Source organism: Aythya fuligula, chromosome 4 (genome assembly GCF_009819795.1).
Source record: "Aythya fuligula isolate bAytFul2 chromosome 4, bAytFul2.pri, whole genome shotgun sequence".
Lineage (NCBI taxonomy): Eukaryota > Metazoa > Chordata > Aves > Anseriformes > Anatidae > Aythya > Aythya fuligula.
In genome coordinates, this window is record NC_045562.1 from 9,035,289 (window position 1) to 9,059,864 (window position 24,576).

Consider the following 24,576-nt stretch of genomic DNA (forward strand, 5'->3'; position numbering starts at 1 on the left):
AGAACAGGCACAGGGGAGGTTGTGACAGCCCTGTAAAGAGACAAGTCAGAAACCTTTCATAGATAACCTCTCTCCTTCAAAATCCGGGTATGGGACTGAGCCATAGTTTATCCCTAGTACATGGGAGGTGTCCAGTATAACCAAAACCTGTGTGCTGAAGAGAAGATACAGGACTGTGCAAGGATTTTTTTACTCTTACATGCCTTTATTGGGCACATATGCAAATAATTTGCCTATAGATTTGCATTCAGCTACACGGTCATAGCTGAATTAAGTCTTTGCCAGTGGTTCCCCACCAACCCTCACCTGCACAGACAGCTGGCTGAGCCACATCCAGCAGTGAGAGCCTCTGCTGTGTTTGTCGTGCAAAGACAGGACCCTCTGCTTCCCTGGGATTTCTGCTCGATTTCTGAAATCACAGCAATGTAAGAATGGTGTTTTGTAATCAAACGTGCAGCTTATCAGTGCTGCAAAGGGCACAGAGTGTATTTGCACAGATTTTTTCAAGGTTGGATATCCGAATTTTGAGCCACTCCACAGAAGTAGGCACATTCAGAATACTAAGAAGCCCCATTTTTTCTCCCTTGTAGTCTAATTAGAAGCTGAGCACATTAAAAGACAGGGTGCCAGTTGCAGAGCCCATCTTTCAAGAAACAACTAGTTCTTGTTGCTTCCTGGGACAGACAGTACTCTGCTGCCTTTCTCTCCTGCTTCTAATTAAATAAGAATTGCCTAAGGAGATATGTCCTGTTACAACTGCTGGAAACTTAAGTCAGAGTTGTTCCTTTTCCCATTATTTTACAAGGTAAGAAGCAGTGTAACCGTCTGTCTGATCTTTAAATAAAATAAAAGGGAAGGGAAGAAAATCCTCTTCTCCACTCTACGACTGCAGTGCCAAGACACAACAGGAGCAAGGAGTGACCATCTGATCACAGGCGATGCTGGGGTTGCCTACTTTGTCTCCAGAGTTGCTGAACTCATTTAGAGTCTTTCTATGAGGCTGGGTGAAAATCTGGCATTGCAGGCTTCATCTTCTGCTTCTTCTGTCGCTCTCTTCACAGGCCCACCTGCGTTTTTCTTTTTCTTTTTTTCTATTTTTTTCTTTTATTTTCTTTTCTCCATTTTATCTTTTGTGTCTCTTCTGTTCTGCAGGAGTGAGCTTGCTGATCCCAGCGGGGGCCGTTCCCCAGGGGAGAGTCTATGAGATGTATGTGACAGTTCACAGGAAGGAGAGCATGAGGTAAAACGTACTTGCTTGCACATTTATTTGCTCGTGCATTAACAGAGGGGAAAAGGGTGTGGGGAAAATGTAGTAACTGAAACCCTGTGATAATGTGCTTATGCAAAGCCAACTGTGCTGAAGCTATTTGCTGACCTGGAGGTAAGTGCGAGCAAAGCTGAGGATAAACTTTGCCACAAAACCAGCTCAGACTTTTGCTTTCCTAATGAAGAGCTGCATTCTGCAGCAAGCTCTCAAGCTGGGGAGGGATGCTGAATCAAAGCCAGAAGCAGGAAAATAAGCCAGCATGAGTCTGGCGTAGCAGAGAAGATGTGAGGTAATCTCCTAATAAAGACCTGTGCCACAAAAGGGGCAGGGAGCGGAGAAGCAGGGTGACAAATAGGCTCAGCAGAGGGGCAAGTGCCTGAGCACCTGTCCTGGAAAGCCTCCTCTCCTGCTATAAGAATCTTTATTTTACCATTCACGTGCTTGGCTGGTCTGTGCAGTGATGAGGATGGAGCCAAAAGCGTTTGCTGTCCTCTGCCTCTCCGTGCCCCAGGCACACCACGGCAAGGGCCATGCAGACCCATTATCAGGATGATCCCTGTTCTGCCCACAGACCCCTATCTGTGGCCAGTTTGTATTCCTGATCTTGGTGTCATGCACCAATGGCAGCCTTGGCATTAAAAAAAAAAAAAAAAAAAAGTTTCCAAAAAGACCAAGATACTATTGCAGCAATTTAGGAAAACTTAATGAAGAGGAAGGTGAGATCTTGATCTTCAGAATGGACTTATGTACAAAGGCTGAATGGCAAATGTGAAACTAAGCAATCATTACACGGTACTTTGCCTCCTTCCCCTCCTCATAGTTAGATACATTTTTTGGCTCAGACCTTTAATGGATTTTATAATGTGCTAAGCCACAGCTGTTTATACACTGCGTGATATTGAACACTATTCTTTAGCTTGGTAGTCTCTCACCCATGCTAAAATAATCTGCTTAAGGAAAAAAATAAGTAACACCTTCCCCCTACCCCCCCTGTATTTTTGCATACATTATTCATGGCCTGCTCTTTGAAAACAGATAATTGCAGCTACAGAAAAAAAAAAAATGTCTTTGTTCATATCTAATATTGATTGTATTCCTATTACTTTGGGCTGTGTTTTGAAGATGCTTACAAACTACATTGAAAAAGCACTGTTTCCCGGAGAGGGAAAAATAATGAAAATCAGAGGGCTTCCCCTGTTATTCAAATGCCTCCAAATCTCTCTCCTTTAAATATCTAATTCTTCCCCCCAAAAAAAATGTTTCATTACCAGAAGTTACATGTGCAATTATTTTCTTTCCAGCCAGCTATGGAGGGAATCCCTGCTTCCTGATTCATGCAACTGTAGGCAACCAGCACTGCGTGCTAGCCTGATTTATTGGCTTTGGGGATCATAAAGCCTCCTCTGTGCGCTGTGATAGCTGTTACTCAGCAGGGCACACGCAGAGGGATAGGGGAACCTGTACTGGGGGAAGCGTGGCTGGAGCTGTGCTGGCCACCAACCTGAACGTGTATGTGCAGAAGTACAGAAAGTTGTGAGCCTTCGCTTGAAATGAAGATTTTGGGAAGTGATTTCTTTCCCCAGCAGAGAGCAGAGAGCAGGCTGGCTTGGCCATACAGACAGCAGAGCTCTTCCTATCATGGTGGTCATTGCATCTGGGGTACATGGGACCCAACTGCTTTGGTTTGGGCTTTTTTTGGTGGTCCATTGTGTTGTTTCTTTTTTTAGGGGGGGAGATAGGGGCAGAGGGAGCTGCTGGGGCTGTTTTGTTTGTTTGCTTGTTTTATTTTGATTTGTTTGTTTGTATTTTATTATTTTTTTTATATATATATATAATGGTTTTTCAGCTCCTCTCCAGAATACCATGCTTCTCACATTCATTCTTGGAAACCAAACACTTCTCATGGCATTTAAATTGGAGCTCATCAGCTATCACCCAGATCACTCTGAACTGAAGATTCACCCCAAAATTACCTAAACACAGTGGGACTGTACCATCCTCCCCTGTTACCTGTTTCCTTTCCCCAGCTGCCCATGGGCAGAAAGTGCTGACTGCAACCAGCACCCAGCCGCAGTGCCCTGCTGCCATGGCACTGGGCTACCAAAACTTTTTTACCTCACTTTCTACAGCAGAGATGCACTTCTGCTCTCATTTCCACCAGTATGGGCCGCAGATGTTGCTCGCTATAATTGGAACCATATGAGTGTTGCAGGTCGGTGTGCAGTGTAAATTCTTTTTTAAATCTGTTACTGCGCTGCCACAGCACTCCAGCAGAGAGTGGTAGCCCACAGTGAGGACTAGCTGCAGATATTTACTTCTGTGGCCAGGCGGTAGCTGGAGTGTGTTCAATAAACCCTGTGAGGGCCTGTATTTATTTTCATGTGCACTGTGTAAATGTGCGTGGATTGAAAAGCCCTGTCGTGCATCGATGTAGTTTGAAAGGGCATGTATAGGACACTATAAGATGTAAGTTATAATCCTCTTGATATACAAACAGCACTGAGGCGAGAATTTGGTCCTCATAGCGTTACCCTAAATAAAACCAATGAAGCAACAGAGAGGCTCACCACTACAGATCACAAGCATATCTCCAGCAATTTAAGATTTAGCTCATACTTTATTCACAGAAATACGAAACAACTTCTGAACAGTCAAGCTGAAACATGGAATCTGTTATCCCTCAGAGCCCTGCAAATTCCCCTTTTCTTTTCCTTCCTTTGTTTTCCTAATCCATTTCCCCCAGTTAGTCTCTGAAACCTGTAGTACAGAAATTTGAACGACTTCGCAACCCAGTAATATCAGTCTTTGTGTTGCCTTGCAGATTGTCTAGGAGAGCTTTCCAGGACACTCTATTTATTCCATTTCACATCCATCAAAGCATGTGAGAGCAGGAGGGTCACCCTAAAAGCATTTTCCTTCCTCAGCGAAATGGGGTTCTGATGGCTTGCAATAGAGGCCGCTTTGAGGCAGTTGTTTTCTCTGTGCATGTTGACGTGCTTATGGTACAGGTTTTTTTTGTGTTTTGTTTTTGTTTTTTTTTTTCTTCTTAACCCAGTGCTTCATTGGGCTGTTTTTCCTGCTCCTGCACTGGAAGCTAATCCTCATTCTGCCTGTCAATTGTGGCAGGATGGATTGCAAGCAGCTACTGGGCACTGATCCCTGGCTGGCATGAGAGATTCACGTTGACCTGATGAAAAGGTCCATGAAGTGACTTACAGTGCAGAAAAGGGTCTCTATGTATATATGTTTGCGTTTGTGTACAGACAGATTGATAATTAAAAAATAAATAAATGAGAAGCCTATGTGAATATTTCACAGCTGTCAGGCAGGTTTCTATCTCAAACTCACTGGCTCAAATACAGCCAATAATCTCCACCACTGATGATCAGATGTTCTCTCCCTTAGTCTGGGGAAGTGCCATCAACTTGCAATTTGCAAGACAGGGTTTCTTCCTGAGCTTTAAAATAAACACGTTGTTGTGACCATGACCTGGCAAGAGGCTGTTGCCATGAGCAGATGGAAAGTCTAGGTCTTAGACAACTAAGGATTAAACAGCGAGAGTATAAGCCCAAAGACTTCAGGATTTTCCTGACTGTTTCATGTTGAAGAACAAATGTAGCTCTGCACTAAATTAGTGAGCTGTGTGCTTCCTTTGGAAACATCTGGCACTGGTCAGTGCTGTATGGGGTCTGGGTCTTGATGGACCACTGTTTTGATCTCATGTGGCAGCTCCTGTGTTTCCCGCATGAGCCCCTGCCGGGCTCATACAGCTTTAGGTGGAACTGCTCTTGCATACTGTAATCAGAGGCAGGAACTGCACTAAATGTAGCACGGTGAAGGACAGTTCTGTATAATACATGGTGCAGGAGATGATGCAAATGAGGATGGATGTCACCTCATCCAGGAAATGTGACAGCCCTGGAGAACGGAGCATACAGCTGTCCTGAAGTTCTTGCAGGGAGGCGCATGTATAAATGGTCTGACTTCCAAACCAGCTACCTTAAGAGAGGGAAGGGTTGTGTAAGCCTCCTCAGGATCTGGACCAGTGGCTTCACATTGTGTGTGAAGGGCAGACTTCATATTAAGTCACCTAGCTGATCAGTGAGTTTGATTCAAGGAGCAACACCGCCTTTTTCACCAGTAAGCACCAAGCTTGGTTAAGTGAAATAAAAGAAATTGAAGTCTTCTGTGTCTGGTTTCACCACCTTCCTTTTGCATCCCAGTTTCACAAAAATAATTGCTTGCAACTCCAGAAGACAACGTCTGCCAATCATTTTAATTGAGACGTTTGAAATAAAAAAGACCAGACCAGCAGCAAAAGGGGAGGAAAATTTCTCAGATCACCTTCCTTCTAAAGGCAGACTTGCAGGAGAACCAGGAGGCCAGTCAAGAATATTAGATCTGAAACTCAAGAGGGATCACGTGTTAAAAATAAAGTCTCAGCAATGAAAGGAGAAATAAAATGTCTTTCCTCTGACTTTTGGTTAAGCTGTGTGGAAGGGTTGCCATCTGTTGCTGCGAGTTATCCCTCCCTCCCTCCCTGCTCTGCTCTGTGCCTCCTGTTTTCAGGGAGCACGGTCATTGCCTGTAACATTGATGCAAGGTGCCAGGGAGCGCAGCGGAGCCCACTGAGGAGCAGAGATTTCTCTAGTTGTGCTCACATCTGCTGCCTGACAGCTACCTTAATGAAAACGGTCTGGCTCATTACAGGGAGACCGTTTTGAATGAGTAATCCCATTAAAAAACACAAATTTGATTGTGGAAGGGCTGGATACAGTGAATAGAAGTTTGTTCTTTTGTTTTAAATACAAGTTGACTGTTCTTGATGAACAGTGCAAGATAAGGGACAAGGTTTAAAAATATCCGAAGCCCTTTCACTTACTGTTGCTGCCTTTTAATAGCAATGCTAAACAGGGAGTTGAATTTCACTCTCGGTTTGATCTCTGTAAAACAAACGCAGCTCTAATGGCTACAGTGAAGTGACTCTGGAGTCATACTAGCACAGCTGGGTGTCCAATCCCATTTAATAAATATTTCTAAAACTACTACAAGCCTAAATTGAAACACACAATGTTTTTTTTTGTTTTGTTTTGTTGGTTTTTTGTTTGTTTGTTTTGTTGTTGTTGTTGTTTGTTTGTTTCATTTTGCTTTGTTTTCTGGATAACAGCCTAAAAGTACATTCTGACCCCTGGTTTTAAAGATGTTTGCTCATAGATCTTTCTGCTGTGGAGGAGATGAGTCCCTTGCTCTGTATGGTCCCTTCAGTCAGTGTTTGTGTGATCTTGTAACACAGAAATCACAAGGTTTGGTCACAGCAGGCTCTTGTCTGGGTCAGAATCCTGACTTTGATGGTGCTGCATCACCTGCTCTGGGAGAAGGTAGAAAAATGCTTGTAAAGGATAACCTGTCTTTGGGGAAACTCGTTGTTTACAAATCCCATCAATTAGTGCTGGGTTATGCCTCGAAGCAGAAAGATTAATGTCTCCTGTATAATAAATCTTGACTACCGCATCTGTTTGGGGTTTCATTGGCTGTAGGAAGGCATAATCCCTTTGCTTTAAGATGGAAATTAAAAGCAATGAGAAATAAGAGGAGGTCTGTCAAGAGGTTTGGGTCCCTTTCTTCCTGTCAGTTGTCACGAGGTACCTCTCTGCTCTATGCACTGCTGCGTGGTTTCGTTCCTCCAGGTTTCAGGTTTTTATTTCTGAGCTCTCGCTGTAGTCCCTAAACACTCCGCTACCTGCAGTCATCTCAGAGCTGGGTAGGAAAGTGAATAGCAGCTTGGTGTGCTCTGACATACCTCATCCCCTACAACCCCAGAAATCAGATTTACTTTTTGCCACTGTGGCACACAGCAAGATGATACCTGCTGTGGTGCAGCACGTTCAACTGAGAGCTTTTCCATTTTTACTGCTTTGCCTTGCCACTAAATAAAAGCTTTTGGAATTTGTTTCATTCCAGAAGTGAGAGCTGCTGAACAATTAATAGGATTTTATTTTCCACTGATATTTTAATCCTCTCTGGATCTTTTGCATTGCTTCCCGTCTCTCACTGCTACTTGCAATAACTCCTTCTTTATTGACGTCTGCAAATTTAGTGATTGTGCTGCTATTTACATTGTCTTCCGCATTGTGAGGAGAAATCCTGGCCTCACAGTAGTTCTGACTTCAATAGAGCTGAAATCCCACTATTAAATGACACTGACCCTCATTTTGCTCCACTTGAGAGCTTCTCTGCAACTCATTATACCTCAGCTCCTTGCAGCTTTGAAGTGGCTCAGATTACTTGCAGTCCTCAAGCTCAGACTTCGGAGAGCTGAGGTGGGTCAGTGTCTGCATGAGGCAGGTGTTGGAGGAGAGACACTGGGACCAGCAGCGTTGCTAACTTGGGAAAAAATACTAAACCCTGCTATTTTTGCATTTCCTTTCTCTGGTTATATCCACTTCCCATCTTCCTCACTAACCATTCAGTCTGGAGTGCCTCCTGGCTTTGTCTTCTGCATCATCATTTAAACTTGTGCTAATCACATATAAAATGTTGCAGAGCAAAATTATGCCCTCCATCAGAGTCCTAAAATTTAACAGCTAACCAAATTTTGTCACGGAGCAGTGACTAAACTTAATTTTACTTTGAGACAACTTTCAGCTGTATGATTTATCAGCGCTCTATTATTTTAATGATCTTTTGGCTTCTTCTTTTTTTTTTTTTTTTTTTCACCTGCATGCATCAGTGCTCAGATTCTTATTGATTTTAACTCATTTTTCACCTAGAAGACATTGTATGAAATTTTTTACAGCAGTCATGATATATTCCCTCCTATATTCTTTTTGACTGCTGGCCTTATAATTCAGTCTGAAAAACTATGATAATTCATATTTTTCCTCACTTCTTCATGGGTCAGTAGTCATTTAGATGAAGCTAGGTTAACCAGATGATCAAGTCTATAGGTTGTCATATCTGTAGCTTTCCAGATGAATATTGTAATTTTCAAAGACGTTTCTCATTAGACTTCATGTTTTTTGAAACTTCTTGATAGACTGTAGGAAAGTGTTCAAACATTTGTTAATACATTAACAGATATAACACATTGTGAGCCATTTTTAAGCTATACATTGCTTCAATAAAAAAAAAAAAAAAAGGAAAATAGAAAAAAAAAAAAAAAGGAAACTGAAAAAGAAGTAATGTTTTAGTCAAAATCTGCCCAACAATTTATTCACTTAGGTCTTGCAAGAGAGTGATTCTAGGTCTTCATAACCTGAATCCAGAGATCCCCATATATACAGCAGGAGCCAAACTGGATGCTCCATATGCTAATGCTTTATTTCTCTTATGTACTGTTTGTTAGGCTAAAACAACCCGTGTGATTCATCATAGCTGGCCAGATTGTTATATTTTAGTTTTTTTTGAAAGACAGATACCACAGCTGTTTGTTTCCAGCCCATGGCTTTTCAGAAACAATTGTTAAGTCATTTAGTAAACTCATCAGTTACTTTCCTTTAGGATCCACAGATGCATATCATCTGGATTTACTGATTTGCATGCACTTCAGTTTTTCCATGTTGGACCTTTTTTTTTTTTTTTTTCCTCCAGAATGTTATGAAAATTTCCAACATTTTCATGAACAAGAGGCACTTTTCAAAAAGGCCTTCATCCCACTTTCAAAAAGGATTTTTCAAAAGTTTCTCTTTCATTTTCTGTAGGACTAATGGATTATTCAGTGTGAATTAAGGTGGGCAATATTAGGATATTCTTGTGGATGTACCAGCAATACCCAGAGTAGATGTAATAAACTTGATCTCAACAGAGCTTTCTGTCCTGATTTGTTCTCCTTAACTAAGATTTTTTTTACTCTTTTCTACTACTACTTTGTTATTCTTTCTTTTTGTCGATGTTATCAATATCCACTCTTGTCTCAACTAATCCCCCTAAAACCAATCCAGATATAAACACAAAGTGTTTGCGCATGCAACTGGACTGAACCCTCAGCCAGAGTGGAAGATGCAAGGTCCCATGGACTGACCCAGATTTCCAAGTGCAGATCACACCCAACACTTTAATCTCCTGTTTGCTGGTTTCTGCATCATGAATTTGTCCTCTCTGTTATTTAGAGAAGCAGCTGATGAGGCACATTCAGCTGTATTTGTCATACACCAGATGTCAGGGTAGTTAAAGTCACTCATGCTTCCTCTGCTTTAAACTCCTCGGCAGTCGGTCTGAGATAGCTCACACGTGCACACAGTCATTTACAAACTACTCTGTAAGAGAAGGATTATTTCTTCTTTCTACATACCTTAACTTTACATACCTTAACGTGCCTTTTTGCCCTTTCTCCCCCCACCCTTCCCACCTCCACCTTTCTGTCCCGTTGTCAGGCCTCCTATAGAAGACAGCCAGACCCTGCTGACGCCGGTGGTGAGCTGTGGGCCCCCAGGAGCGCTGCTAACCCGGCCCGTCGTGTTGACCATGCACCACTGTGCAGAGCCCAACACGGACGACTGGCAGATCCACCTGAAGCACCAGGCTGCACAAGGGCCATGGGAGGTGAGTCTACGGGTCTCTGGCCTGCACTGGCTGTCCAAGATGCCCAATGCCCCTAGAAATGCTTTCTGGGGGCAGTCTCAGTGCCTCCTGCTGTGGTCCATGAAGCATGGCCATCCTGCAGGATTTTGGCACTTGAGCTTTTGGTCTAGGTGGGTTATTAAGCCGAAATCATGGGGAGGGAATGAAGAAAGGAGGCATAATAGAAAATAACAACTGAAAAGCAGTTCTCTTCCCAGGAAGAGAAGAGGCAAAATAGAAAAGAACAACTGAAACTGAAACTCGATTCCAGAAATAAGAAAATATTTTTTACAGAATACTTTCAATCCCCCTAGTTTATAGTCTGTTTGCAAGAAAATGAAAATAGTGCTGCAAATGATCCCCTGCTTCAACACCAGGACATCAACCGGCTTATTAAAATTTATAGGACTTGCTTTTCTCTTCTTTTTTACTCCTAAGATGTTGGTGGAGCACTGCTTTGATTCAGTTTGTGCAGTCAGCCCCAGCCCTGCACCTTGTTAATCTGGGCACTGTTAGGCTTGGTGAGAGCCTCCTGCCAGCAGTGCAGCAGGAGGATGTCTGTCCCAGGGTGGGGTGGCAGAAGGACACCACAACTGGAGCATGAAGCGATGCTCGTTGCAAGGCACAGGCCTGCTCTCCCATCCTGCCTCCTGAAGGACTTGGTTGCTCCTGCGTACCTGCTGCTACCAGTTCGGTCTCACATAATTAATTTGGCAAGGGCACCTTCTCCTACTGGTAGGTTTTGTGAGGGCAGGGAGGCTTTTGAAGGCAGTTGGGCCACCAGCAGCCAAAAGCAGCCTATCCAGCATGGCCTTCGCAGGGCTCTTGCTTTGTCCCCCTGCCCATGGCACCAGCTCTTCCTCACGCTGAGAGAGCTCACGCAGTGAACACAGGTCTGTCTGGCCAAACAATATGCACCCTACCAGCCTGGCTCTTGGCACCACACGTGTGTTCCTTATTTGTGTCTGTGTTACTGGCATCTCTTTCTTTTCTCCTCCGTCCTCCCTGCCCTTGACAGAGAGGTTGTGTCTGGCGCCAGCACTGCAATCAGCACTGCGGCACCTCCTTTTCTGCTCTCCCGAAGGACCAGGCCACCCCTGCAAATGTGACATGTTCGCCTTCCGAGAGACCAGAGGCACCAAGTTTAATGCCAAATCTCCGCTCTGCTACAGGCTTCAAGGCAGCAGGGATAAAGCAAATGAGATGTGGTGCGTGGTGGCTGTGTAAGAGGCGGCCACTGCTGCCCTTCTGCTCCCGCTCTCTCTCCGAACCACTGGAAGCTCCTTGTGTTGTGTGCAAGACATTGCACGCAGGGTTGAGTGAAGTTGGCAGGAGAGCTGTTTTCTTCTGAGCGCAGGGAGGAGGCTGTTTGCATTCAGGCTTTTTTTCTTCACCCTGCAGTCTCGTCACGGAGGATTATTCTGATGAAGCAGCAGGTGATATTTCATGTAGATGTGGCATTCGGCCATCGTAGAGGTTACTTCGCTTCCTTGAGTTTTTATAACACCTTATTGTCATGCTTAGGAAGTGAAGGGCAGTTTTTTGTTTATATTTATTATCTGATTAATCTAACATGCAGGCAGCAAGGACTTTGAGCATCATACAGGCTTGAAGGGGGTCTCCAAGTAAAGCAACTCTGAGTGGTCATGATCTTTAATGTGGCCTCTTTCTCCCTTAGGATGTGGTGGTAGTCGGGGAAGAAAACTTCACTACCCCATGCTACATCCAGCTGGACCCCGAGGCCTGCCACATCCTGACAGAGACCCTCAGCACGTACGCCTTGGTGGGACAGTCCATCACCAAAGCGGCAGCCAAACGTCTCAAACTGGCCATCTTTGGACCACTGTCCTGCTCGTCGCTGGAGTACAACATCCGCGTCTACTGCCTCGATGACACGCAGGATGCCCTTAAGGTGGTGGTTGCTCTCACGCTCGCTTTTCCTCTCTCATCCTAGCAAAGCAGTGACTAGCCCCTCTGCTGCATGTGTTTCTTTTCCACAGATTATTTTTCTGATTAGAAGAAAAGCCTGACAACAAGCTGCTGTTTTACAGTTTAACCCCCGCACACTATAAATTGTCCTTTGCATGGGGATCTGACACACGCCAAACTGTTTTCCACCTGCCAGCATTTTTTCCTTTGTTTACCTGTATCATATCCTGAATCCTAAGATTTTTGCATTATTAAAAGGCCATAAGGTACACCGGGCTTCATTCGTTATTCATGTATTTTTAATGCTAAGTGCCAGCTCCCCAGAGATGGGGAAACATATAAATGCCTCTTTGTAAATAGTTGATAATGATAAAAGAAGCTTCTGGGCTGTTAATCACTGCCTGCTTTCATACTGCTTCATTACACCTTTTCGTGTGCAGTATTTTGTGTTGGGAATTTGCCACTAAAATAAATCGAAGCTGTTGCTTTCTGTAACTGTACACCTTACCCTCACTGCATAATTCTGGCGTTCTCACACACGCGCACACGTACTCCCTCACATACAGATGAGCAGATAGATAAACATACTTGCTATTTCTCTTTATAAATACTTGTATTTATACAGATGGTGTCTATAATAGATGCACTCATAAAATATGTAGCTCCAACTGTACGTGTAAGATTGGAGGTTATTAAAAGGTGTTTGTTTGTGTTTTTTTTTTTTCCTTTAAGCATAGCCAGTGTGACTTCCCAAATGTTTCTTTGCAGCAAAACAAGCTCGCTCTAAGCAGAGCCATCCTTGTGCCATGCATGAGTTTGTCATATCAGCGTCGTGTGGGAACTGCTCAGACATAAGCCCCCACAGGCTGCTGGGGAAATGTTCTTGTTTTTCAGTGCACTGGCCTCCATCACTGCAAATGCCACCTTTCCTTTTCATCCCAAATACTGCCCAATCCCAAGGCCCTGCCTGTTCTTTGTTGCGGGGACACTCGGAGCATTTTCTCTATAAATAAGAAATTTTCGTCCCCAAAAGTGGAAAGGATCTTTTGCACCGATCAAGTAGAAATGCTTCGAAAGTCATGAAGGCTTTATGGCTGTGCTCTTCGGACCCTGCGCTGTGTAATATGATTTTCCAGGGGTCCATCCAGCCTGAGGGAATAATAAGTGACTTGGCAGAGCCTTGAACAGATAGTGATTGCAGTCAGAGCTGGGCCAATTGGATTAGGTGTTACTCAAGAGTTGTTGGCTTGTTTCTAATAGACTGCAGGGAACATTGCAGGGTAATGTTAATCCAATTCAGAGAGCAGAAGGGATCAGGAGAGGCGCTGAGTAATATAACTGAAAACCATCTTTCACTTGAGAAACTGCACTGAACGTCTGGGAGAGGAGCTGGCCAATTCTTGGGCTTCAGCTGCAGGTTAAGTGAGCTTGTAATTTGGGGAGGAAAGAGTCACTGAGCAAAGTCGAGTGGCCACTTTTATGCTCGCACCTATCACTTCTTTTTAAGTCTCTTCCTCTTGGCACTTTCACCCCAAGACTGGATGGCCATACACACAAGCTGCTGTACACTGGGTTCAAGGCCAAGATGGCTGGGGTTTGCAGAACAAGCACGAGTACTTCAAAGGGCCAGAGCACCTCTACTGTGAAGAGGGACTGGGGGAGCTGGGGTCGTTCAGCCTGGAGAAGTCTCTGGGGAGACCTTACTCTTCCAGTGCCTAAAGGGGGCCTCCAGGAGAGCTGGGGTGGGACTCTGTCAGGGGGTGCAGGGATAGGAAAAGGGGGAATGTCTTTAAACTGTAAAGAGGGGAGATTTAAATTAGATATAACGAAGAAATTCTTTACTCTGAGGGTGGTGAGGCAGTCAGACAGGCTGCCCAGAGAAGCTGTGGGTGCCCCATCCCTGGAGGTGTTCAAGGCCAGGCTGGATGGGGCTTTGGGCAACCTGGGCTGGTGGGAGGTGTCCCTGCCCATGGCAGGGGGTTGGAATGGGATGGTCTTTAAGGTCCCTTCTAACCCAAACCATTCTGTGATTCTGTGATTCTACTTGCTGGCCATAAAGTGTTTTGAAGCGATAACTTACATTTTTCTGGAAATAAAATGTTTGGGGAAGGTGGAAGTTAAAACCAAATGTAGTAAGCCAGTTCTAGGTGAAAGAGTTGAGCATGCTGACGGTTTTGGCTGGGATGAAGTTCATTTTCTTCATAGCAACCTGTAGGGTGTGGTGTTTTTAGCTGTCTACCAGGCTTAACGGGTGAGGGAGCTGCCTGCACCAGCCAAGCTGCTGACCATGGAGGACAAGGTGTGCAAAGGGGGCTGCCCTGGGCAAGGCAAGGCCAGGGAACGGGAAGCAGTGTGAGATGTTGCTCATCATTATGCAATTATTCTAATAGGCAACTGAATGCATTCTGTTGTTATTTACAGCTAGGAGTGAGCGTGCCATATGCTGAATGGGTCCTAGCAAGCCACCCAAGAAAGACAAGCAGTTGCTGTATATAAAACACTGCATTTATTTCACAGGCTTTACCCTCTGATTGTGCAGAGTAACAGTTCACTGCCGAACCAGTGCAGCCAGGAAGTGTAAATAATGGCTGGGTTATTGTGGGAGAGGCTTGGTTGGTTTGCTGGGGTTGGGAAGCCGGATAGCCCCAGCACTGTGGCCCTGTGGAGACCCAGGCTGTAGACTGTGATGCCCAGATGGGATGCTCACAAAAGTGCTTTTGAGGGAAGAGTGAGGGTGGTGATGTCCCAAAGCACTAGCCTCTTTTGTAAGGCACTCAAAGGGGGATGCTCTAACTAGTTTGTTGTAAACAAATTAATAATGTCATAGCTACAAAGAAATCCTGCTGATTTATTCCCATCTATTTATTCATGCACGGCTTTGAGATTGAGGTGTCTGAGCTGGGTGTGGTGGCTGAGCAGCCAGGCATACCAGGGGTAGGTGAATTATTTAGGCTCTAGCAGGGTGGCTTCCCCCAGCCTGCTTCATGCTGTGCAGTAACAGTTCTCAAAAAAAAAAAAAATAATCCTAACAGACATGTTATCTTCTCTCAGTTACTTAATGCATATTTGTTCTTCTAACAAAGATGCCTTTTTTTGTTGCATGCTTGTGCTCTGTTAATGAGGAAGCTGTTTCCAAATACAGGCTGTGGCTGTGTCAATGCTGCTGTTGAGGGAGCAATGTCCTGTGCAGTTCTCTCTCCCAGGAAGAGCACAGGGCACAAGTCCTGGCTCGCAGGGGAGGCAAGAGGCGATGGGAAGGGTGGCAGGAGCCACCACAGGATGGGATGAGTGATGCTCAGGTCAGCTTTCAGCTCATGAGGGAAATGGAGGTGCCAGCCAAGAGGATGAGCACTGCTCTAAATAAAACACCGTATGGCTCGAGCTCACCAGCAGGTCTTAAGGGCCTTGGGAATGGTGGCGGTGGCTCCAAATTAAACCTGAATTAATTAGCTGAGCAGCATGGGAGAAGCGTGGGCTTCCAGTCAGAGAGGTTGCGGTGAACCAGAGTGACTACTGATGATAGGATACTGACACCAGGCAGCCAGACCTGCGATACTGAGATATTTTTCCCCACGGCAGCACAGCCCCGAGGCCGGCTGCGGGTGGAGAGCGGGAGCCAGCAATTAGCGCACACAGTGCCGCCAGCCTTCTGGTCATTCCATGGAGGTAATTTGGACATAATGAAGATCTACAGTAATCAGATAATTGCTATCGATTGCTCTTTAGACGTCTTGACGAGGTAATTAGGGGGCACTGGAATTGACTCATTGGCGTAACCTTAATCTAAAAGGTTTCCTGATTCTCTCTCTTTGCCTCTTATGGCTGATAAGCAAACATCGTTTTAGCTTTGGGATCTCTCAGGTACCAGGCTCACTGGGGATGTAGGCTTTTCTTTTATGCTAACTAGATGCCAAACGTGATCAAGAGTAGCTTGTCTCACCCTTAGCTAAATCAGAGGCTCCTTTAGTTAGCCTGGGCTAGCATCCCGGTTTTGTGTGCCCGTGTGCTCCTTGCGTGTGTTCACTCTGTATGTGATTGGCTTTGGCTGTGTGAGACTGCTTGTTTGGCTGGCTCTCGTAATTAAATATGACTGAGTTTGGCAGTGTTTGTTTCTAATGAAGCTCATGTAGGTGCCTTTGTACTGGCTCCTTCCATGTGGATTACAATTAGGCTGTTTCTCTGTAGACAACGGTCCACTGTGGTCTCATTAGTTAGAGGCATGTCTTTATTTTTAGCTGCGGAAAATGACCAGGCTCTTGGCTTACTAGGTTTTAATTACACAATCAATATCTCGGTAACCCTGAACCTATGTATTTGTATGTACAGAATGCTATGTCACCGTGTCTTGCTCTTGTTTTGATGCCATCCCACTCAATGGTGAGTCTCAGAGTAGGCGTCTGTACGGATCTGTCACACAGCAGCTTGCCAGGAGGCTGCCAGTTGCAGGACCAGCAGCATCCACAGGTCCCGTATCAGCAGAACCTATGCAAATAAGAACTTCCTGAAGCAAAATAATAATGCTTTAGATGTCCAGTTTGGTGAGCAATGGAGAAGACGGATATATCTCCATATCCAAACAGTATGCAAAATCTTTCCATTCAATATAATCACATGCAGTTAAGATTGCTGTGCCTTGGACATGACAGGTAACGGTGTGTCTCCGAAAAGAGACAAGGCTGCCTGTACCTCTCCTGGGCTGCTGTTGTGTGATGAGGACAAGGAGATTATCCTTAGATCCACTAGTGCAAGACACAGGGAAATGTAACGCCATGTGCCATCTGCACAGCAACCACAGCAGTCAGACTTGAGGAATCAGCAGACGACTGTTGACATCTTAATGTTGTCCTGACACAACCTGACCACTTTTCTACTTGTTATTGCTGTCTTGCAGGAGGTCCTCCAGCTGGAGCGGCAGATGGGTGGGCAGCTTTTGGAGGAACCCAAAACTTTGCATTTTAAGGGAAGCACCCACAACCTCCGCTTGTCCATCCATGACATTGCCCACTCTCTCTGGAAGAGCAAACTGCTGGCTAAATACCAGGTGAGCATCACAAACGTTGCATCCTAGTGGAGAGACTTAAAGAAATACAGTGACACATGGTTTAAAAAAACAGTGAGTGTGGACATTTTTTCCCTGGACCATCTGCAGTGCCAGTAGCATGGAGCTCACGGTCTCCGGTCATACAACATCTGTGCCCTGATCCTGCGAGGTGCCCCACTCACCTCTTCTCAAGGCCATGTGGGAGCTGAGCCAATCCTCGACTGAAAAGGGATTGTGGAAAATGACACGTCATTTAAGTATCATTAAAAAAGCCTCTTTGACTTTTTTTTTTTTAACTTTTTTTTTTTTTTTTTTTCTCTGCTTTTCTCCTGCAGGAGATTTCTTTTTACCACATCTGGAGCGGGTGCCAGAGGAACCTGCACTGCACCTTCACCCTGGAAAGGTTCAGCCTCAATACCCTGGAGCTGGTCTGCAAACTCTGCGTGCGGCAAGTCGAAGGAGAAGGGCAGATCTTCCAGCTGAACTGCTCCGTGTCAGAGGTAAGAGACATCAGTGTGTATGCATGGGAGGGCTAACGATGTATAGCCCTGCGCATTGCTACCTGGTTTGTACTTCCCGTTTTCTTCCCAAATGCTGAGACAAACAGAAGGGGTGGATTAAGCTGTCTCTTTACATCTCCTCCTGCATTTTCCCTGAGTTTATCTCCGTATCCTCTCATCTGGCATGGAGCATCTCCCCTCAAGGAGGGAGGCAATGAAGGTCTCCCTGCTAGTCCCCCTTTCTGTGTCTGCGTGGAGGAGCTCTTTGCCTACCACTCCCTAACACCTCTCACAAAGCACTGTGTGGTCCTGGCTCCCGGACAGGGAATACCAGATGGTCTACTTGCAACAGACTTTTCCCCTCAGACTTTGCTACCGCTACAAATCATGGCTATTATCTTTGACAGTTCTTCTTTTGCTGGCTGACATTTTCCAGTAGAAAAATGATCGTAAGTTTTGGAGCATCTTTACCGTAGCTGAAAAATTTTAGCTCCTTGGGGCAGCAGAGCTTAGAGATGAGAGATAGTGATGCATTCAGGTGTGAAGCAGCATCGACTTCAGTGGATGTGCTGGTGGCTTTTGTGCCTGGTTCCTTCTGGGTGCTGCCTTGATTTTGAGGTTACCATCATCCCTTAGCTGCTACTGGGCCAACACAGAGAAACGGAATAGTATTGCATTATAAACTGCCCCAGGGCCCAAAAGCCCATTCACCCTGCTCGAAGGCTGCTCCCTTCTCTTCATAAAGATTTAGTGTTAGGCAAAATGCATTTGGGAATTTAAACCACCTCCCACAGCAAACCTAGATCACATCCTCATCTTTTATCACTTCTATTTACCTTCCTAATTTATTTTCATCTGTGTCTCCAAATCCCTTTGAAAATGAGTTGCCAGGGGAGATAGCAGAGGAGGCATCCTTACCACCCTGTTGGAGTAGTTCATCCTGCGGCACCAGTACCTCAGTGGCTACGGACTTAGGAAGGGCTGGGAGGTGACAGATAAAAGTTACTGGTGGTTTAGGGCCCCAGCGGTGTGTGTCATTACCCATAACATCTGCTTGGTTATTGGGTGTAAAGCTACATATTCAGCTGGGGACAACACAGCATTAAAGACAGATGGTAAAACAAGTATCATAAACAATTATTGTAATAAGTGCTGCATTGAGGTAATCTCTAATTTAACCTAACAGAGAAGAGAAAAGAACTGAGAGTAACTTTAATGAAATGCAAATACAGACTATAATCATCTTCAGCTGCTTCTGTGTAATAGGGCCTGGTAATAGATTCAGGGGAAACGGGATAATATTCTTGTCTTGTGCTGTGATCGCATCCATCAGGGATGAATAGAGGGAGGGAATAACACTGCTGTTATCAAGGCTGTCCATTGCAAAATCGCTCCTTGTGATTGACACCAACTGACATTCCCAAGCCCAAATGAGGACCTAGGGCTGCTAAGGGCTGGTAAGCATGATTGGGTCAACTTCTACAAAAATAAATAAATAAATAAAATAAAATAAAATAAAATAAAATAAAATAAAATAAAATAAAATAAAATAAAATAAAATAAAATAAAATAATAAAATAAAAGCCACAAAATCTCAGCTTGTTTGATGGCAGAAATCACCTGGAAAAGCATTAGGAAACTTAACTGTGGCTCCTCACAGTTTCTTCTGGTGCCTAGGTCACCACTACAGTGTCTCAATGTGTCAGTTGCATGCCGTGGCCAGGAATAAAAAGGGAAGGTGGACTGTCTGTGATGCTAACATCCACCACCCTGTAGCTGCAGCCACTGATCCACCAGCACAGGTGAGTCTAGAGGCAGCTGTGGTGGCATCTGTGTCCTTGTGCCAGCTCCTGGGCAGCCCCTGCTGCTGGAGGAGGAGGAAGAGGACAGCTCATGGCCTGAAATGGCCAGGCCAGCTTGCAAGGCAGGGCATTGCCTGATTTTGAGATGGTTTCAGGTTTTATGGTGCCTTCCCAGAAGCCAGTTTGCCACAAAACAGCCAGACAGCTCAAGGAGGAACAAACAAATTGACATTTAAGGACGAGTATTTTGCTTCCCTCCAGCAGAGGCAGGGACAAAGCTGCTTCCCCTGTTTCTGCCAGCATCACCTCAGGCTGGTCACACTGCAAATGAGAGAAACCGAAAACATAAATAGGAGCTGTGGAAGGAGAGCAAATCACTCCTGCCTCTTTTTCCAGGCTTCTGCCCCAAATAATTAACCAGCTCTCGTTGACCTCTGAGAGGTTATTTTTTCACCCTAGCCAGGAAAGTTCAGTTCTGCCCTGGTGGTAGTAATTTGCTCTGAAACGTGTCAAAGTGCTTGATCTTTATTTCCAGAAAGTGATTAATTAAGCCAGGCACAATGCTGTCTAGCTACAGTAATCTTTGCCCTCAAAAATTAAAATAAAATACAAATCTGCTGTCTACCCTAAGCTGACTATAAATATTTCTCTTTTTCTGCTAACATAGATGCTTGACTGACAGAGTGCCCCTCTAATGCAAGTAAAAGCAATGAGTCTTAGGGGAGACACTTCTGTGATCGTTTCTGCATTCAGCAGCAAAACTGCTGGTGGTTTTTTGTTATTTTTGTTTTGTTTTGGTGTTGTTGGTTTTCGGTGTTGTTGTTTTGGTGTTGTTGTGTGTTTCTTTTTTTCCTTCTTTCCACCCTCAGGAGCCAACTGGCATCGATTACCCCGTCATGGACTCAGCAGGCACCATCACCACGATAGTTGGCCCCAACGCATTCAGCATCCCCCTCCCGATCCGGCAGAAGCTCTGCAGCAGCCTGGACGCGCCCCAGACCAGAGGCCACGACTGGAGGATGCTGGCCCACAAGCTGAAACTGGACAGGTGAGCAGGGTCAAGCTAAACTCCCTTGGAGGTGTGTGCCAGAGGGGCCCCAAAAATGCCACGCGGAGCTGAGTGACAGCAGCTGTACCTACAGGCTGGTCGGAGTGATCCCACAGGGGATGAGCACCTTGACAGTGCTGGGGATGGTCTGAAGCTGGATGAACCTGGGTATAAATTCATGCAGCTGAAAAAAAATAAAATAAAAACAAGTCTCCTTTGGGCCTCTTACAGGTACCTAAATTATTTTGCTACGAAATCGAGTCCCACCGGGGTGATCCTGGATCTCTGGGAAGCCCAGAATTTCCCTGACGGCAACCTGAGCATGCTGGCGGCAGTTCTGGAAGAAATGGGAAGACACGAAACCGTGGTTTCTCTGGCAGCAGAAGGAAATTACTGATGCAGCCTTGGCGTGAACAGGAAGGACAGACACAGGGAGCGGTAAAGCCCTGTTATTGCAAACGAAAATTGAAATGAAAACCCAGACCAATGAGTTACACAAGAGACATTTCAGAGAAGAAAGCAAGCAAACAAACAGAAAAAAAAATATACAGCCCTGACCTTCACATGTGCTCTCCTTGTACATTATCACAGGATCTAAGAGAAATCATGCAAAGTTGTACCTTGAAAATATAAATCAACCTAATGTTCCTCTTGGCTTGGCTGTACACTGCTTGGTACAGGATTTTACAGTTTCCTAGGAAACGCTTTTTATTGCTATCCAGATATATGGATAAACTTTCTTAACAATCCCAGTTTCTATGGATGTTGTTTACATCAAATTCTGGACAGGGGTAAGGAGACTGTCCATGGCTCTTTATATTTTTTGTTTAAAGCCATTCTAGACAAGGCTGTGGACAGTTGGTTGTGGCTATTTCAGATTATTGGTTTCTGGTGAATTCAGATTTTAGCTACAATTCCACGCATCGATTGTCTCACAATGATCCTCCTGTCATCATTCTGTTTCCTAGACCTACCTTTAAAAAAAAAAAAAAAAAGAAAGAAAAAAAAAATAATAATAATCTGTGTTTAAGAGGTGTGCATCTGGAAAGCAGGTACTCTGGGTGCTAAGCAGGAACACATGTACCATTCCCATCCCTCCCCGAGGGAGCCCCACTGAGCTTTTGTGGAAAATGGCTGTAGGGCAGTGGGGACTGTAGGACAGGAGTCAATTTTTCTCAATTCAAAGTGTAACCAGACCCTTTCTACCCCTTTGTAATATGGTGGAGCCAGATATGCAATTCCGAGTAGTTGGGAGGGGGTGGGGGGGGTGGGGAAAGAAACCCAGAAAAAATAAAAATAAAAAAGAGCATTTGCTATGATAATTATTTACTAATTAGTATCTAGTGCAAGGATTATAATGATTATTATTATTATTATCATTATTACTTTATTTGTAGTTCTGTCAGCAACAGGATGAGTTGTTCCCATTTTTATTGAGCCTGTTATCCCCTTCCTGAAGGCCTTCTAAGACACTACAAGACCTCTGTATGCCGTCTGTCCTGCCTTTCTCCAGCCATCCTCCAAAGTCTTCTGCCACAACAGGGGTTGCTCACCCCGTGTTGGCTTTGCTGTGCTCAATGCCTGCTGCAAAGACGGTGCAAAATGCTGATGCTTCACTGAAGTCACTGAGCTCTGGCCCCGTGCCCCTCCCCGCAGCCAGCTAGGACATTTGGCACCGATCTGCTGTCCTGGGCACAGTCCTGGCCCTAAGTGGCTGCAGTGTCTTGCTTGGCCCCATCCACCCTCCCTGTCCAGATACACAGAGCCCACCGGTACAAAGGCACGTAACATATGGAGGTGCTGATGCTCAACACCCAATTTGTGCGCTCAGCGTGGCCTCTGTATGTCTTCTGTATTATCCCACCAGGAGCGTTCGTCCCTCTGCCACGTCCACCACACGCAGGTGATACGGGAGCTTGGCAAAAGGAGCTACCTACTGCTTCTATCAATTGTCACTGCAAACATATTTCATTTTCTGCTCCGTGAAAGGACTGACTTAGTACAGCACAGCACAGCGCATCGCAGTGCTTTTACTGCCAGCCCTGGTTGTCCTCTGTCCACTTTCTTCCCCAGCCAATCTGCTCCACACGTGTTCCCACTTCATGTTCTTCCTCAGACCTGAGCTGCTGGTTTTTGTTGTTGGATTATTATTATTTTTTTTTTTTTTTGTCATTTTGTGTGTGTCTGTTTGTTTGCTTTTCCCAAGGCTTTCAAAACTGCGCCTTTAAAGGTAACTTTGAAAATGTCATTGGTCAAAATGAAAGGAAAATTTCATCTGACCTTTCTCCCGTTTGACATTTCCATAGGCTTGGGATGTTTTGTTTTTAATTTCTCAGCTCCCTGACACCAGCGGTGCTTTCATTACACACTGGGCAGTGTTCACAAAGCACTCTTTTTCTCAGCAGTTACCCAGCAGCTAGCAAACCAGACTTCCAGTCAAATCCAGGGACCAGAGGACATAAATTTTAACTTTCCACATCAGTTGAAAGTTGCACATTTTGCCTGTGCAATCCCCTCCCTCCGTGAACACGGAGATGCCAAGGGCATCCTTTCCACAAACATCCATTTTGTTTTTCACCTTGGGCAGCTAATGCAGCACTCTGCAATGCTAATGCAAATCTTGCTTTCAGCTTCAGGAGGCTTCAACTGGGGCTTCCAGCTCTGCCCTTTTCCATCTTGGAGCAATAATATGGCTCCAGGTCTCAGCTTTTCTCCCTCCTGTGCCCCATTCAGGTGTAACTACTTGTATCTAGTGCATGCTTCTTCACTATTTCTGTGCATTCTTCATGATCTTAACTTTCAGCTCCTTCCCCTTTCCGTCTCAGTCTGTTACCTGGCGTCCAGAATCACTTGTACCCCATGTGTACACCGTGTTATTTTGCTAGGTGGGAAACGTGTGCACCCTTTTCCCTGGGTTCTTGCAGAGAAGCGTCCCATAGCTAACTGTGTCACTTCAAGACGATGCTCCTTTTGCCAGCTATCTGACCTATCCCGCCCCCAAGACACTCTTCAAGGGAAATTGATGATAAATATTCTTAAAATATTCGGAATCTGGGGCATTATCCTTCTGTTGCTCTAAAAGGGATTTATATGGAGGGAGGAGTATCCACAGGGCATGGCAGTGTAGGACATCACGGGGAGATGGAGCTCTTCTTCCATCCTGCCTGCTCAGAAACCTTCCCTTGCCCACTGCCGTCCTGGGAGAGTTTCTCCCTCCCCTGCTCTGTCAGCCTTTGCAGGGACCACGCAAGTTGTCCCTCGGTCCCTCTGTAGATCCACATCTCATCACAGCAGCTCTGCCATCGCTGCTCCCACCCCAGCTAAAGCTCCCCGCACTCATTCTTCTTCTTTTGCAATTTCTTCCGCGGCCAAGCCTCTTGGCAGGTCGCGCAGCTGGGGAGAGGGCTTTGGGACGGGGCTCTGGACCCCCTTGGTGTCCCCCCAAGAACAGAGAGAGGGGAGCAGGGCCAGCCAGCCGTGCTGGCGATGCTTTTTGGTGGTCCCTCTGCCTGAAGTGCGTGGACACACTGCCATCTCGTGGGGCAGCGCCCGATCGCGACCACGGCTTCGTTGGCCAGAGAAACATCGTCCCGGCAAGAAGGGCTTCCCCTGGGACGGCTCTGCCAAACAGCCCATCGGTTTGGCACACAGGACCAGCTCCTGCGAGTTATCATAATGCTTTTTTCTGTGTCAGGTGAGCACGTTTGGGTTAGAAAATGACTGCAGGCTTCGTATCCTCCAGTTGTTGCTACTTTTTTTAAGTGCTTAGCCTTTTGGTTGTCCACCCTTGGTTGCGTGCTGGAGCAGTTTTGCTGCTCTTCACACCATCTCTTCGTTACATGTTGATTGCTAGTGATATAAATAATATATATATATTATAAATATATATAAAATATCTACTGACTTCAAGAAAAACCTTTGATTTCTGAGTTAGAGACACTATTGGAGGCAGTCCTTTTCACCTGATTTTCTTCAATTCTTCTTGTGTTGTGTTCTTGTAAAGGTGGCAGTCAGTGTATAGGGTAATTTTTTTTTTTTGTTTTGTTTTGTTTTGTTTTAAAAAAAAAAAAAAAAAAAAAAAAGCGATCACAGGCAATCCATTGTATCACACCAAACAGTGCAAGACCTACGTACTGTTTTAATGACTCCTGAAAGTTTTAAGGCAGTGAGGGTCTCTTGTGTCAAGATTTGCTTCCATGGGAGACTAAAACTCTTTTCTGAATCGCTGACAGAAATGCAGACACTCATGAGACATGTTGGAGTCTGGGATGCGCACAGAGCAAAACATGTCTGTTACTTGGGTTTCTTGCTATTTCTGTTGCTTACATATAGAATAAATGTATTTACATGCTGTAAGCCCGTCATTGTGGACAGTGTCCTAATGTCTCGTATTGCTACCTAAAATAGTTTCTTTTGGGTTCTCCTTTTCT

At 45.1% G+C, this 24,576-nt stretch overlaps 1 protein-coding gene across 2 annotated transcripts in view; it reads left to right on the forward strand.

Moving 5' to 3' along the window:
- UNC5C (unc-5 netrin receptor C) overlaps positions 1-21,140 on the forward strand; it is a 245,542-nt gene extending 224,402 nt beyond the window's left edge. For both annotated transcript variants that reach the window (XM_032186568.1, XM_032186569.1), the window contains 7 exons: positions 1,153-1,240; positions 9,640-9,808; positions 11,505-11,738; positions 16,647-16,796; positions 17,132-17,296; positions 19,968-20,146; positions 20,378-21,140. In XM_032186568.1, the coding sequence (XP_032042459.1) occupies positions 1,153-1,240; positions 9,640-9,808; positions 11,505-11,738; positions 16,647-16,796; positions 17,132-17,296; positions 19,968-20,146; positions 20,378-20,543 (1,151 nt within the window). In that variant the 3' untranslated portion in view covers positions 20,544-21,140. The remainder of the gene's footprint in view (positions 1-1,152; positions 1,241-9,639; positions 9,809-11,504; positions 11,739-16,646; positions 16,797-17,131; positions 17,297-19,967; positions 20,147-20,377) is intronic.
- Positions 21,141-24,576: the final 3,436 nt, after the last annotated feature.